The 16414-nt window shown below is 42.6% G+C and overlaps 1 protein-coding gene across 1 annotated transcript; it reads right to left on the bottom strand.

Moving 5' to 3' along the window:
* Nucleotides 1-10404: 10404 nt before the first annotated feature.
* On the bottom strand, nt 10405-11358 carry LOC130291970 (olfactory receptor 5B12-like). Its single transcript, XM_056541402.1, has one exon. It carries the CDS (start codon nt 11356-11358, stop codon nt 10405-10407), a length of 954 nt encoding a protein of 317 aa, XP_056397377.1.
* Between the last annotated feature and the right edge of the window lie 5056 nt (nt 11359-16414).

Genomic DNA, 16414 nt, shown 5'->3' on the forward strand with positions numbered 1-16414 from the left:
CACCGGCTTCCGTTGGATCCAGGGAGCTGCGTCGCGGTCCTCTTCTTCCGCCGATCGTCGCCCGCTGCCGCCGCTGATCGTCGCCGCTGCCGTCGCCGATGGGTAAGTGGATCTTCGGCGCCGGTCCCTGTCGGTTTCCCCGTTCTGCCCCGCCTATTGTGGGAGGGCAGGACGGGGAAACCGAAAGTAAACCCCTCCGCCCCCGATCTGCTATTGGTGGTCGCGTCTAGACCACCAATAGCAGAGATAGGAGGGGTGGCAACCCTGCCACCTCACTCCTATCGCTACAGGGGGATCGTGGGTGTCTTAGACACCCGCGATCCCCCTTCTATTCCGGGTCACCGGGTCACCATAGACCCGTATGACCCGGAATCGGCGCAAATCGCAAGTGTGAATTCACTTGCGATTTGCGCCGATCGCCGACATGGGGGGGTCTAATGACCCCCCTGGACATTTGCGCGGGGTGCCTGCTGATAGATATCAGCAGTCACCCCGGCGCGATCCCCGCCCGGCGCGCGGCGGGGACCGAAATTCCCACGGGCGTACAGGTACGCCCTTGGTCCTTAAGTACCAGGGAGCAAAGGCGTACCTGTACGCCCTTGGTCCTTAAGGGGTTAAATAACTCACAGGATTGAAACAATCACAGGAGTCCGGTGAAGTGATAAGCCATCGCGATTCACAAATACTGTGAGATGTTCAGCTATCTGATATACAGCACCTGTCCAGGCAGCAATAATGAGGAGGAACACTCTAGCTTGCCTTTTAAGCAGAACAAGTACTCTTTGAGGGTACCAATGACCCTACAGAAGATCCCTAAATGGGCACTGTCAGATCCAAAAACTTTTTATATGTTGTTACTTAAAGACCTTTTAGACCCATCAATCATCTCCCACCACCACAAGCAGGGACATGCCCGCTCCTACCACACACCAATCATCTCCCACCACCACAAGGAGGGACACGCCCCCTCCTACCACACACCAATCATCTCCCACCATCACAAGGAGGGACACACCCCCTCCTACCACACACCAATCATTTCCCACTATCATAAGGAGGGACACGCCTCCTCCTGCCACACACCAATCATCTCCCACCACCACAAGGAGGGACATACCCCCTCCAACCACACACCAATAATTTCCCACTACCATAAGGAGGGACACGCCCCCTCCTATCACACCCCAATCACCTCCCACCACCACAAGGGAGGGACATGCCCCCTCCAACCACACACCAATAATTTCCCACTACCATAAGGAGGGACACGCCCCCTCCTATCACACCCCAATCACCTCCCACCACCACAAGGGAGGGACATGCCCCCTTTCCCTGAAAGGATTTTTACAATACCTATAGGTGATAGAGGCAGAAAATGTAGATGTACATAGTAAGGATTATATACCGAGTAACATTATAATTTTAAATTTTTTTTTTGGGGGGGGGGGGGGGGGGGGGAGTGGATCTGAAAGGTATGCTTTAACAACCATGCCCATCCCTTGATGACATTAACATTGAAACATCTTTAAGGCTTGCCACTTCTAAAGCTAAGCCAGTTGACCACCATGAGGTTTAACATTCTCCATTAGTTATAATTAGTCCAACATAGCTTGCCTGCAACTTTAACCTAATTCCTGAACTGCCAAACCAAAGCTCCGACAGTGTATAAAATATAATATATATATAATAAATTACATCACATACATATATCATTATAGAGGCAATCAATGAACAGTTGTAACATAATCATTAAAATAGAGCAGACAGGAGAGAAACGTTTCCTTCAGTTTTTTCTGGTAAGAGAAAAAGAGAGATAAGCCTTGATGTCTATTCAGTTGGTAATACTTACCCTCCTCACTCTTAAAGGGGAATTCTACTGTCTAAATGATCGGAACAAATGTTCCGAACGCTGAGGCAGTGGAGTACCCCTTTGAGGTTCTTTTTTAGGTTCAGGCATCTGAGCACTGCATTCTGACACCATTCAAAGTCAAGACATAGTGTGCGGTAAGAAAGTAAAATGGGTAGCCGCACATGAACCTCAAGAAGAGGGTAAGTATATCAGCCTGATCTAGGGTCTAAATATATATTTTTCCTTTTGTCAGAAGTTAGAGGTGTGGTTTTAGATCATTAATATAGGGATCTACTCTGGGGTTTGAATGAATTTGAGTTGCTGTAGAGGCTGGAGATACCCGAAGACAAGAAGTGCAAAAGATGTTTCAGCCATAAACATTGCAGTTGTCAGAAGAGGTCATCCTGGCAGTCTTGGTAGGATGGAAAGCAAAAAAAATGAATGTTGGCAATCAAAGTAGATTTCACCCATCAGCCACCAGATTTATAGAGGAGCTGTTGGATTTCCTGATGTGTCTGGTATAGTAAATACTTGTATTGTACTTTGAAGTAGAGCTTTATTGTCAATGGGTGTTACCATTCCACTTGTCCCCACACAGTCTAGTACTGTCAGCAATGGATGGGCATATATGTTATATCTGGTGGCTTATAGTAAATACCAGTCTTCAGTGAATTGTTGGCAGGAAATTCAACAATTTTACCTTGCGAGTATGGAATACCAATGTACCCATGAACCCTATCAGGTGCATTTTTACCCAGTATTCCTAACAGACCCATCCAAAGGAACATTTTTTTTTAACTAGTTAAAGTTGACTTTGTTGGCTACTGTACTGTTGGCTGAAGCTTTCACCACCAACCCTTTCAGAAGTCCCAGATACTAGGAAACATTTATTATTTCTGGACTTAGAACTCACCCCCGTGTCATGGCCTTGGCCTGCATGAGTTACAGTTCATTCAGAGAACCATGAATGCCAACATGTACTGTGACATACTGAAGTGCTCTGCGTATAATTGAAAGCCCCCAAAAGTTAAAAATTGAGGGTTTTTTTCCAATTTTGCCCCACAAATATTTTTTTTCTGTTTACGCTGTAGATTGTGTGGTGAAATTATTCATGTCATTTCAAAGTAAAATTAGTGGCACAAAAAACAAGCCCTCAAATGGGTCTGTAGGTGGAAAATTGAAAGTCTTGTGATTTTTAGAAGGTGAAGAGGAAAAAAACGAAAGTGCAAAAATGAAAGAACCTGTGGGCCTGAAAGGGTTAAGGCACTGCTAGAAAATAATGGTAGCCATAAAAAATATCAACACATTGGGCCCAATTTGGACATTTCTACTTAAGAGTGTACTTACTTTTGTTGCCAAGGTTTAGACATTAACCCCTTAACCTCTTAAGGACAACGGGCGTATCCATACGCCCCCATTTTAAAGTCCTTAAGGACTGAGGGCGTATAGATACGCCCGTGGGAATTCTGGTTCCTACTGCTAGCCGGTTGGGGACCGGGATGCCTGCTGAAATCATTCAGCAGGCATCCTGGCACATTGCCGAGGGGGGTCCTGAGACCCCCCCAAGTCGGCGATCGCAGGAAATCGCATGTCAATTCTGACATGAAATTTTTCTGCTATTCTGGGCTGATTGGGTTTCTGGTGACCCAATCGCCCAGAAAATAGGGATGATCGGAGCTGTCAGTGACATCCCCGATCATCCTAAGGGATAGGAGTGAGGTTGCAGTGTAATCAGAATAATCGGTAAAAGTATCTTAGAGTTATTAAAGCTTAAAGTGACAGTGGTCAGAATTGCAAAAAAGGGCTCAGTCCTTAAGTGGTTAAGGATGCAGGGTTTTTCCGTTTTTGCATTTTAATTTTTTCCTCATCACCTTCTAAAAATCATTAAATTTTGCACCTAAAATTCCATATTATGGCTTATTTTTTGCAACACCAATTCTACTTTGCAATGACATTAGTCATTTTACCAAAAAATCCACGGCAAAACAAAAAAAAATTCATTGTGCGACAAAATTGAAGAAAAAATGCCATTTTGTAACTTTTGAGGGCTTCTGTTTCTATACAGTGCATTTTTAAGTAACAATTGCACTGTATCTTTATTATGTAGGTCCATACGGTTAAAATGATATCCTACTTATATAGGTTTGCATTTGTATTACTCCTGAAAAAAATCATAACTAATAACTACATGCAGGAAAATTTATACGTTTAAAACTGCCATCTTCTGACCCTTATAACTTTTTTATTTTCCCACATCCGGGCTGGTATGAGGACTAATTTTTTGTGCCGTGATCTGAAGTTTTTATTTGTACCATCTTTGTATTGATCGGACTTTTTGATCGCTTTTTATTATTTTTTTCATGATGTAAAAAGAGATAAAAAATACGCTATTTTGGACTTTGGAATATTTTTGCGTGTACGCCATTGATCGTGGGGTTTAATTAATGATATATTTTTATAGTTCGGACATTTCCAAATGCGGCGATACCACATATGTTTATTTTTATTTACACAGTTTTTTTTTTTTAAATCGGAAAAGGGGGGGGGGGGGGTCATTCTTACATTCATTAGGGAAGGGGTTAAATGATCTTTATTAAAGGGGTATTCCAGGCCAAAACTTTTTTTTTTTTATATATATCAACTGGCTCCGGAAAGTTCAACAGATTTGTAAATTACTTCCATTAAAAAATATTAATCCTTCCAATAGTTAATAGCTTCTGAAATTGAAATGTTGTTTTCTGTCTAACTGCTCTCTGATGACTCAAGTCCTGGGAGCTGTGCAGTTCCTATAGGGATATTCTCCCATCATGCACAGCTTCCAGGACGTGACATCATCATTGAGCAGTTAGACAGAAAACTTCAGAAGCTATAAACTATTGGAAGGATTAAGATTTTTTAATAGAAGTAATTTACAAATCTGTTTAACTTACCGGAGCCAGTTGATATATATAAAAAAAAGGTTTTGCCTGGAATACCCCTTTAACTTTTGTCACACTTTTTTTTTGCAGTGTTATAGCTCCCCCCTAGTGGCTATTACACTGCACATACCGATCTCATACACAGATCATTGACGTGCATTACCATGGCAAAGATCAGTGTTATCGGTGGTCGATTGCTCAAGCCTTGGTTTCAGGCTTGGAGCAATCAATCACCGAGCGGACGCAACGGAGGCAGGCAAAAAACCCTCTGCTGCGTCCTAGCTGATCAGGACATCGCAATTTCCCCGTGATAATCCCAATCTGCCCGACTGAGCTTTCACTTTCATTTTCGATGCCACGATCAACTTTGAACGCCACATCTAAAGGGTTAACAGCGTGCGGCACAACGATCGGTGCAGCATGCTTTTAGTCCAGGGTCCCGGCTTTCATTAGCCATCGGGACCGAACCAGTATGATGCGGGCTGACCCCGCATTATATACTGGGACCGGGCACATGGCATACAGGTACACCCTGTGTCCTTAAGAGGTTAATATGGGTGGACTCACTTATGGGAGATACTGTATATAATGTGAGGAGCGGACTCACTTATGGGAGATACTGTATATAATGTGAGGGGTGGACTCATGGGAGATACTGTATATATAATGTGATGGGTGGACTCTCTTATTGGAGATAGTGTATATAATGTGGGGAGTGGACTCACTTATGGGATATACTGTATATATAATGTGAGGGGTGGACTCACTTATGGGATATACTGTATATAATGTGAGGGGTGGACTCACTTATGGGATATACTGTATATATAATGTGAGGGGTGGACTCACTTATGGGAGATACTGTATATATAATGTGAGGGTGGAATCACTTATGGGATATACTGTATATAATGTGAGGGGTGGACTCACTTATGGGAGATACTGTATATAATGTGAGGAGCGGACTCACTTATGGGAGATACTGTATATAATGTGAGGGGTGGACTCATGGGAGATACTGTATATATAATGTGATGGGTGGACTCTCTTATTGGAGATAGTGTATATAATGTGGGGAGTGGACTCACTTATGGGATATACTGTATATATAATGTGAGGGGTGGAATCACTTATGGGAGATACTGTATATATAATGTGAGGGGTGGACTCACTAATGGTATATACTGTATATATAATGTGAGGGGTGGACTCACTTATGGGAGATACTGTATATATAATGTGAGGGGTGGACTCACTTATGGGAGATACTGTATATAATGTGAGGAGCGGACTCACTTATGGGAGAAACTGTATATAATGTGAGGGGCGGACTCACTTATGGGAGATACTGTATATATAATGTTAGGGGCGGACTCACTTATGGGAGATACTGTATATATAATGTGAGGGGTGGACTCACTTATGGGAGATACTGTATATATAATGTGAGGGATGGACTCACTTATGGGAGATACTATATATAATGTGAGGGGTGGAGTCACTTATGGGATATACTGTATATATAATGTGAGGGGTGGAGTCACTTATGGGAGATACTGTACATATAATGTGAGGGGTGGACTCACTTATGGGATATACTGTATATATAATGTGAGGGGTGGAGTCACTTATGGGATATACTGTATATATAATGTGAGGGGTGGACTCACTTATGGGATATACTGTATATAATGTGAGGGGTGGACTCACTTATGGGAGATACTGTACATATAATGTGAGGGGTGGAGTCACTTATGGGAGATACTGTATATATAATGTGAGGGGTGGAGTCACTTATGGGAGATACTGTATATAATGTGAGGGGTGGACTCACTTATGGGAGATACTGTATATATAATGTGAGGGGTGGACTCACTTATGGGATATACTGTATATAATGTGAGGTGTGGACTCACTTATGGGAGATACTGTATATATAATGTGAGGGGTGGAGTCACTTATGGGATATACTGTATATATAATGTGAGGGGTGGACTCATATATGGGAGATACTGTATATAATGTGAGGGGTGGACTCACTTATGGGATAAACTGTATATATAATGTGAGGGGTGGAGTCACTTATGGTAGATACTGTATATATAATGTGAGGGGTGGACTCACTTATGGGATATACTGTATATATAATGTGAGGGGTGGAGTCACTTATGGGATATACTGTATATATAATTTGAGGGGTGGAGTCACTTATGGTAGATACTGTATATATAATGTGAGGGGTGGACTCACTTATGGGATATACTGTATATATAATGTGAGGGGTGGACTCACTTATGGGATATACTGTATATATAATGTGAGGGGTGGAGTCACTTATGGGATATACTGTATATATAATGTGAGGGGTGGAGTCACTTATGGTAGATACTGTATATATAATGTGAGGGGTGGAGTCACTTATGGGATATACTGTATATATAATGTGAGGGGTGGAGTCACTTATGGGATATACTGTATATAATGTGAGGGATGGACTCGCTTATAGGAGATACTGTATATATAATGTGTGGGGTGGAGTCACTTATGGGATTTCCTGTACAGTATATAGTGTGAGAGGTGGATTCACTTACATGAGATACCAAAAACCTCAAGGGTGCATTCACACATATGCAGATTTGATGCACAGGATTTGAAGCACAGGATTTTCTGCTGCAGTTTTCAATGTACACTTACTTTCTGAGCGCAGCTTCTAATCGGCAGTTACAAACCCTGCGCATCAAATCTGCACGGGATCCTGTATGTGTGAACGCACCCTGAAGGTACTTTTGTGAATCTGGAGCTTTCCAAGACGTAGTGGGAGCAGCAAATGGCCACGCACATTTTCTATTTTCTTGAGGGATTGTTACAGGTTTTTTTTTTCTTCATTATTTATTTATTTATTTTTAATGCAGTATCTAGTATATTCTGTGCTGTAACATAATGCTCACACATCTAGGAAGCATACATTTGTTTTCTGTTTGGCCCTTTTTATCAAGAGGTGTGTGCCTTCAGGGAAGCAAAGGCACAGAAAGAATTATCTATTGCTCCAAAGCTAAATCCACAACAACATTGTTCAGCACTGCTGTATAGTGTCCTCCATGCTGCTGCTGCTTCTTAGGGTGTGCTACAAAGAGGGGTGCAGGATCTTCTCTTTTATCTAGTTTTATTAAACTCTGAAAAAGTGTTTGTGAAAATTGACAATTTGACTTGGTTCACACTACAGAATTTCTAAGTAAAATTTTGAACTTCCGCTGAGAAATTCCATTGCAGCAAAGTACAATTGCTGTCAATGGAATTCTGCTGCACAGTGCACACTGCAGAATTTCTGTGGATGACCGCCCGGTGCTGAAATTCCAATGCCAAAAGAAAAATTCGGTGCGTCTTATATGGCAAATACACCCCTATCGCGGCGGTCCTTGCGGCCATTAACGGCCGGGACCCGCAGCTAATACAGGACATCACCGATCGCGGTGATGCCCTGTATTAACCCTTCAGATGCGGCGCTCAAAGCTGACCGCCGCGTCTGAAGGGAAAGTGACGCTAACCCGGCTGTTCAGTCGGGCTGCCCAGGAACGCCGCGATTTCACCGCGGTGGTCCCTAACAGCCCGACTGAATAGCCGGGTTAGTGCTTACAGGACACCGGGAGGGACCTTACCTGCCTCCTCGGTGTCTTCTCCGTTCAGGGATCCCCTGTATGGCCGGCGCTCTCCTTCCTCGTCATCACGTTGTCGCGTACGTGCATCGGCGTGCGTAAAGACGTGATGACGGCGACGGAGAGCGAGGATACCCGGCCGGCAGCAGAGATATTCCAGAGCGACGGGGACACGGCGACAGCGATGAAGCAACATCCAGGGCAGCGGTGACGGGTCCGGAGTGGCGGGGACACGTGAGTATTACCTCCTATGCAGTGGTCTTCAATCTGCGGACCTCCAGATGTTGCAAAACTACAACACCCAGCATGGTCGGACAGCCAACGGCTGTCCGGGCATGCTGGGAGTTGTAGTTTTGCAACATCTGGAGGTCCGCAGGTTGAAGACCACTATTAGGTTCAAAATCTTTATTTTTTTAGATTTTGCACCTATAAATTGGGTGCGTCTTATACGCCGGTGCGTCCTATAGGGCGAAAAATACGATATACCTAGCCTAAGAATCAAAGCCTGCAGATGAAAACTTGTGTTTACCTCTATTGCTCAATGATGTGCACCAAAGTTATCATCTATCACTTGGTTTATTTATTGATTAATTTTTTTTTTGCGGTTTGCTTTTTTTGCGCCATGAACTATAGCTTTTACCGGCATCACTTTTATTGACTTCACTTTTTATAAAACTTTTTCTGGGATGGGAAGTGACCAAAATCAGCAATTTGGATTTTTTTTTTTTTTTGCATTTACGCTGTTGACTATTTTATTAATTTAAATATGCAGAAATATCAAATATGTTTATTTTATATATTTAAAATAAAATATCAAGAAAATGGAAAAAAAATGGGAGGGGAATGGGATTTGGTTTTAATTGGAGCAATTTTGTTTTTACTTTTTTTTTTTGAGCCACACCCCTCTGGGTGTGTTTGATTACCTACGTGGATCAATGTAATGTATAATCATGCATCTAATAGTTTGACACAGTTGAGCATGGAGGCATATAGGTTCTGTATGGCATCCATTGGCACATTGGTTCACAGTTGTTGCGACCAGATCTGTAGATCTGTAAGACTGGGGTCCCATCTGGTAACATGAATGCTCGGTTGGCTATACATATGGAGCCTGGTCAAGTCCAGGGAGTCTTGCAATTTTAAAACCCTTGCTGAGTGTGGGTGAGCATTAATCGGTTGAAAATTATCAGTAGAAAGCAATGAGAAAACACAAGTGGCAGCAGGATGTCCTGCATATATCACTGTGCTGTTAGTAACCCTCGTATCACAACTAGTGGTGACCGATTGTCATAGATTATATCCCCAGATCATTACCCTAGGAGTTGGGGCAGTAAGCACTCCACAGCAAAGGCAGGATTAAACCGCTAAGCTTGAAGCCTCCATTCTCGAACCTGACCATTCTTGGATCCCAAACATAACTTTGATTTGTCATTAAAGATGGGTGATGGTGGCTGGCTGTCAATGGGAAGACATGCAATGGACACCAAAACACCAAATTTCCTTCTGCTAAGGAGATGGTCCAGACAGAGACTGAAGTGTGTAATGAAGGAGCCAGTTGGGTCTGGATGGTAAACAAAGAAACGGAGGGAACTGCTCATGTTTGCTGGTGGATCAAACTATCCTCTCTACTGGTGAGCCGTTTAGGACTTCCAGAGCCTGTTTGACATGTGTGCTTGCCCACGTGTAACCTTTGCCTCCAAAACCTCTTAAAAGTTTTGTCAGAATGGTCCAGATGGTTGGCAATTTGTTAAAATGATCATCCTGCTTCCATCAAGTTGAACACTTGAACATCCCGACGAATAAAAACATTTGAATTGTCTCTACAACATATCAAAACATTTTTTTTATTAATGACAGTGTCTATTTATACCTATATTAATCAACAAAAAATAATGTTATAACCGCCGGAATGCAAAAAGGAAAAAATACCAAGTCTTTAGGGCCAAAAATTGCCCAGACCTTTAAAGGATTAACATAAAGCAAGTTAGATTTTTTTCTCCATTCTGATGACACTGCTCACATTTATATAACAGAATGTGTTCACTTTCCTGATCCTCCTTGTGAAAGCTGCTTTGACATCTTTATTCTTAAGACTATATATAAATGGGTTGAGCATTGGGACAATTGCCATGTTAAACAAAGAATGTAATTTCTTGGAGCCTAAGCTATTACTTGGTATAAGATACTGTAAGATGAACGTTGCAAACAGCAACACGATGACTGTGAGGTGTGAGGAACATGTGTAGAAGGCTTTTCTTCTACCAATACTGGAACGTATCTTCATTATGGACCGAATTATAAAGATATAAGATGTTAAGATGAGCAGAAAGGGAATAATGAAAAATACCATAAGCCCTTGTGTATTGGACAGCATTTCCAATATTGTGATGTCACTGCAGGCAATTTTCATGATGGGGACAAGATCACAGCAGAAGTGATCAATAACATTCGTGGAGAAACAAGAGATCTTATATAGAAACCAGATGAAGGAAACATGATGTATAAAACCAAATATCCAACAAAATGAAGTCAAAACAAGACATATCTTAAAGTTCATAATAATATTATAATTCAGGGGTCTACAAATAGCTACATATCGATCATAGCTCATGGCCACCAATATGAAAAGTTCATGTGTTGTTAAGGATGAAAACATATAGATTTCCACAATACAGGCCAGGTAGGGCACGGTGTTATCTCCTGTAATGAAGGTTAGAAGGATCTTATGTAGGGTGACAATGGGAGACATCATGTCCACTATAGACAAATTAGCAAGGAAGAAATACATGGGAGTGTGAAGATGAGAGTCCAGGCAGACCAGGAGGAGAAGACTCATATTCCCAACAAGAACAACGAGATAAATGAGTAAAACCAGAACAAATATAGGAGCCTGGAGCTCAGGATCATCAGATATCCCCTTTATGATGAAATATGTCATTGTTTGATTTGTCTTCATATTTTTCATTTGTACAAATAAAGTTCTTCAATGTTACCTACAGCAAAAAAAATACAAAAAACAAATATAAGACCTTGAAACATCCATCTAAAAGCCTCCAACACATGATCTTCATCATGGTGGCTTGTCACAAACTTTCATTATGAAACTGGCAGGACTGGAATTTGGACAGGAAAAAATTGACAATTGTTAAGGGCTTCCATGTCCAATTGGGTCACCTTTAGGGTCTATAGAACTGGACTTTTGGCTGGTGCTCTGAATCTAGGGCATAAGGGTCACATACACATCATAAAGATAGTGGATCCTTGCATGTTACTTAGAAGAAACCAAAAGACCTGGTGCAAGCAAACCAAGATATCACATGGAAGTGACGTGTTTCGGCCAATCACAGTGGCCTTACTCATACTACCTTAGTATGAATAAGGACACTGCGATTAGCCAAAATCCATAATTTCCTGTGATTCCATGTAGCAAGGTAAAATAAAGATCACATTACGTTTGTGAGCAGTCAGGCTGAACATCCGTTCCTGCTTCTCTTGTTGAATTCGATGTGATCCACACTGGTCCCCGCCGTGGCTAAGAGAAGCGGGGTGAGCTGACTGATAAATGTTTTGACTGTTCTTTTTTTCATATTATATTACTACTTAATTCCATTCAATGACAAGGATGTGCAGACCTAAACTCCCTTGTCCACCTACCTTCTTGGTGTATCTCCCAGAGATAACAGCCCCCAACTTTGCAATGGTCCCATGCTAAGTGCACAGAGCAGAATCAGAACACAAAACTGAAGTCAATGGTCTAATCCAATCAGCAGAACAAATGTGTATGAATCACAGGTGAATATGGCCAGCAGCTGCCTGTTTGAAGCCTGCAATGTATGTCAACTGATTGGCTCCCATCCAGCCCCGCTGTTAGGGATTGTCAGCCATTGCAACAGAGTAACACTGTTGGGGCTGTGGGAAAGAGCAGTCTGGGTACCAGAAAAGTTAATACATTACACCTTGATCTTCACCTACATCATCTGTATGAGTCTACAGTATAAAAAATGGGAATTAATAGGTGTGTCTTTTGGCTGGTACTCTGTATGGTAATCCCAGGCAGGTTTATATTTATTTATTGTGGATACATCATTTGTTGGAAGTTTGTTCCAAGTATCTATTACTCTTTCAGTAAAACAATACACTGCTCAAAAAATAAAGGGAACACTTAAACAACACAGTGTAACTCCAAGTCAAATCACACTGTCCACTCAGGAAGCAACACTCATTGACAATCAATTTCACATGCTGTTGTACAAATGGAACAGACAACAGGTGGAAATTATAGACAATTAGCAAGACACCCCCAATAAAGGAGGGGTTCTGCAGGTGGTGACCACAGACCACTTCTCAGTTCCTATGCTTCCTGGCTGATGTTTTGGTCACTTTTGAATGCTGGCGGTGCTTTCACTCTAGTGGTAGCATGAGACGGAGTCTACAGCCCACACAAGTGGCTCAAGTAGCGCAGCTCATCCAGGATGGAACATCAATGCAAGCTGGGGCAAAAAGATTTGCTCTGTGTGTCAAGGTAGTGCCCAGAGCATGGAGGCGCTACCAGGAGACAGGCCAGTACATCAGGAGATGTGGAGGAGGCCGTAGGAGGGCAACAACCCAGCAGCTGGAATGCTACCTCCACCTTTGTGCAAGGAGGAGCACTGCCAGAGCCCTGCAAAATGATCTCCAGCAGGCCACAAATGTGCATGTGTCCACTCAAACGGTCAGAAACAGACTCTATGAGGGCCCAATGTCCACAGGTGGGGGCTGTGCTTACAGCCCAACACCGTGCAGGACGTTTGGCATTTGCCAGAGAACACCAAGATTGGCAAATTCGCCACTGATGCACTGTGCTCTTCACAGATGAAAGCAGGTTCACACTGAGCACATGTGACAGAGTCTGTAGATGCCGTGGAGAATGTTCTGCTGCCTGGAACATTCTCCAGCATGACCGGTTTGGCGGAGGGTAAATAATGGTGTGGGGTGGAATTTCCTTGGGGGGTCACACAGCCCTCCATGTGCTTACCAGGGGTAGCCTGACTGTCATTAGGTACCGAGATGAGATCGATCCTCAGACCCCTTGTGAGATCATATGCTGGTGCGGTTGGCCCTGGGTTCCTCATAATGCAAGACAATGCTAGACCTCATGTGGCTGGAGTGTGTCAGCAGTTCCTGCAAGAGGAAGGCATTGATGCTATGGACTGACCTGCTCGTTCCCCAGTCCTAAATCCGATTGAGCATATCTGGGACATCATGTCCTGCTCCATCCACCAACGCCACGTTGCACCACAGACTGTCCAGGAGTTGGCGGATGCTTTAGTCCAGGTCTGGGAGGACATCCCTCAGGAGACCATCCTCCACCTCATCAGGAGCATACCCAGGCATTGTAGGGAGGTCATACGGACACGTGGAGGCCACACACACTACTGAGCCTCATTTTGACTTGTTTTAAGGATATTACCTCAAAGTTGGATCAGCCTGTAGTGGGGTTTTCCACTTTGATTTTGAGTGTGACTCCATATCCAGACCTCCATGGGTTGATAAATTTGATTTCCATTCATAATTTTTGTGTGATTTTGTTGTCAGCACATTCAACTATGTAAAGACGAAAGGACTTCATACAATCAGTTCATTCATTTATATCTAGGGTGTGTTATCTTAGTGTTCCCTTTATTTTTTTGAGCAGTGTATTTTAAAGATCTTTCCCTTCTTTCTCCCAAACTATACAGATTTAGCTCAATAAGTCTTTCCTGAAACTTTAATACTAGTGTTGAGTTATGTTTTCAAAAGTTAAGCTTTGCAGGCTCACCAAGCTTTCCGGAAAAATTTTGATTTGTGACAAACAGGTTCCCTGAGAACAGGCAATGAAAAAAGCCTAAAAACATGTGCATAACATTGCCTGAACTCTAAAGCCCTGTATAGCACTGCTTGGGTCGATTAGGAATGTTTTCAAGTAGTTTTAAAGTGTGTTTAAGGTCAAGGTAATGTCAGATTTATGGCAACGTGTAGTAATCCATGGTAACTAACAGCTTGTTTAATTTTGTATGTTTTTTTTTACCAATAAAATAAATCTGCATAAAGGATCCTTGGTTGTTTGCAGATGCCTGCCAGTGTTAAAAATACAAACATAGTTTTCAGAAGACGCAATGATTTTTTCCAAGTGTTCCAAAAAGATCACTTTTTGGGAGCTTCATAAGGTCTGGTATCCAAAAATAGTGAAAAAGAAATAGCTAATAGCTTTTGTATGAAAATCCCCCAAAATTATCCAATTTTTTGGAGGATGTCCATGTGTAGATCCCATTAGTTGCCTAAACATTGTGGAGTCAACAAGATGGTACCGGAGCAGCTGCACCCCTAATAACTTTGCCAGGTGTGAATTGAGGTGCAAAACAACGGGGTAAGTGAGCAAACACTGCCATCTGTATGAAATAGATTCCCCAAGAGATAACTGATGGGATAGAGAAGGAGGACAGAACAGGGATGAGGACTAGACAGAGAATGCACTGCCTGTGGACAAAGCTCAGCTGTTAGACACATGAGAGGGATTTGGAGGAGCAGCAACGGCAGGGGCAAGGTTTTATTTACACTGTTTCTGTCACCTACTCCTGAGCTGATCAGACCTGCGGGCCTATGCCTGTTACATTTCACAGGTATTCAGGCTTTAGTTTGGCTATGCTCTTCTTTGCTGACAGTACCACTACTCTCCTGCTCTGAACATGTTACCTTCTTCTGAGCTGGTTCCCATGATCTGTCCAAAGCTAAATCATCATTATTAAACTCCTCCTTATCCAACACCTCTCAGCATGAACTTCTGATGTCCAATCATGAGTTACTTGCTCCCTCTCAGCATATTCACCACAATGCCTTACAATAAGTAGCCATTCTGCTACTGTCGTGACCCAGTACAGGATGTTGTCCTGTCCAGTAGATGTTGCTTTAGGCACTTCCAGTGTGACTTTTCTGGGCTCACTACTCCTGGGTATATTGCGTTATGTTATTTACAAGTTTATGTAATGTTCATCAGTGTTACTGTACCTTTAAGTGAAGTCATGCAGAGTAAGCCATGTGATCCTGATGGCTCAGTAGGACTCCCCCTAGTTTAATCCTTATACAGTATAGGGGGGAGGAGTTAGTCTAAGAGTTGGTGAAGAGGAGAGCTGAGGTACAGTGGGAAAAGGAGTAAGAAGAAGTCTGTGGTAATCTGAAGACCTGAGGAGAAGTCAACAGTTAGTAACCACGCCATTTTTAAGCACATCATTGCACAGATCCAGTCTGCAGTGTCGCATAGTAGGAGATAGGCAGCCTCAGGCAACTCTTGGTCCTAAAGTCTACAGTTCATGCCTGGCGATAAGCGAAAGCACTGGGGGAAATTACAACAGTCAGTCTTAAGTCAGCGTGGGTGATCACAAGTCACAAGTTTAAAGTCTAATATTCAAAGTCTAAAGTAACTAGAAGTCAGTCAAGTGAAAGCAACTACAAGTCCTAGCAAGGCAAAGGCTCCCAATGGTAACTCTGCACTTACTTCTGCTCCGATTTGTTCTATAAAGGATGTTACCATCATTCTTGCCTACTATATAAAGATAGTTTTACGTAACCCTGCATCTGTGGTCATTACCTTGGAGAACTGTCTAAACCTTGGAGCGTGGTGGTTAATGCTACCCTAGCGTTACGAACTGTACATTATTTCCACCCAAAACCACAATTAGTGTGCATTACACCATTGCCTTCCACACTAACACCAACTTACTATATCAATGTCCTTACCAATGTTTGATCTCCCTCTTATTCCTGGTTACACATCAAGCTATACAGCCAAGCATTTAACTTGCTCTCCCTACCGTCTGGTCAATGAATTTTTTTCAGGCCCTGCACAGATGTCAGAATAATAGACTAAGCAGGTTCGAGACTTGTAGTCAGGACTCTATACTCCCTCCATCTATGGGAGATTTTCTTTTCTAGTTTTTACTTAACAGTACAGTAACTTTCATAAAAGCTAAGAAATTCAA

Source organism: Hyla sarda, chromosome 9, assembly GCF_029499605.1.
Source record: "Hyla sarda isolate aHylSar1 chromosome 9, aHylSar1.hap1, whole genome shotgun sequence".
Classification (NCBI taxonomy): domain Eukaryota; kingdom Metazoa; phylum Chordata; class Amphibia; order Anura; family Hylidae; genus Hyla; species Hyla sarda.

Excerpts from the sequence above, each read along its gene's own strand:
- LOC130291970 (XM_056541402.1), bottom strand. The coding sequence starts at position 11,358 with ATGACATATTTCATCATAAAGGGGATATCTGATGATCCTGAGCTCCAG.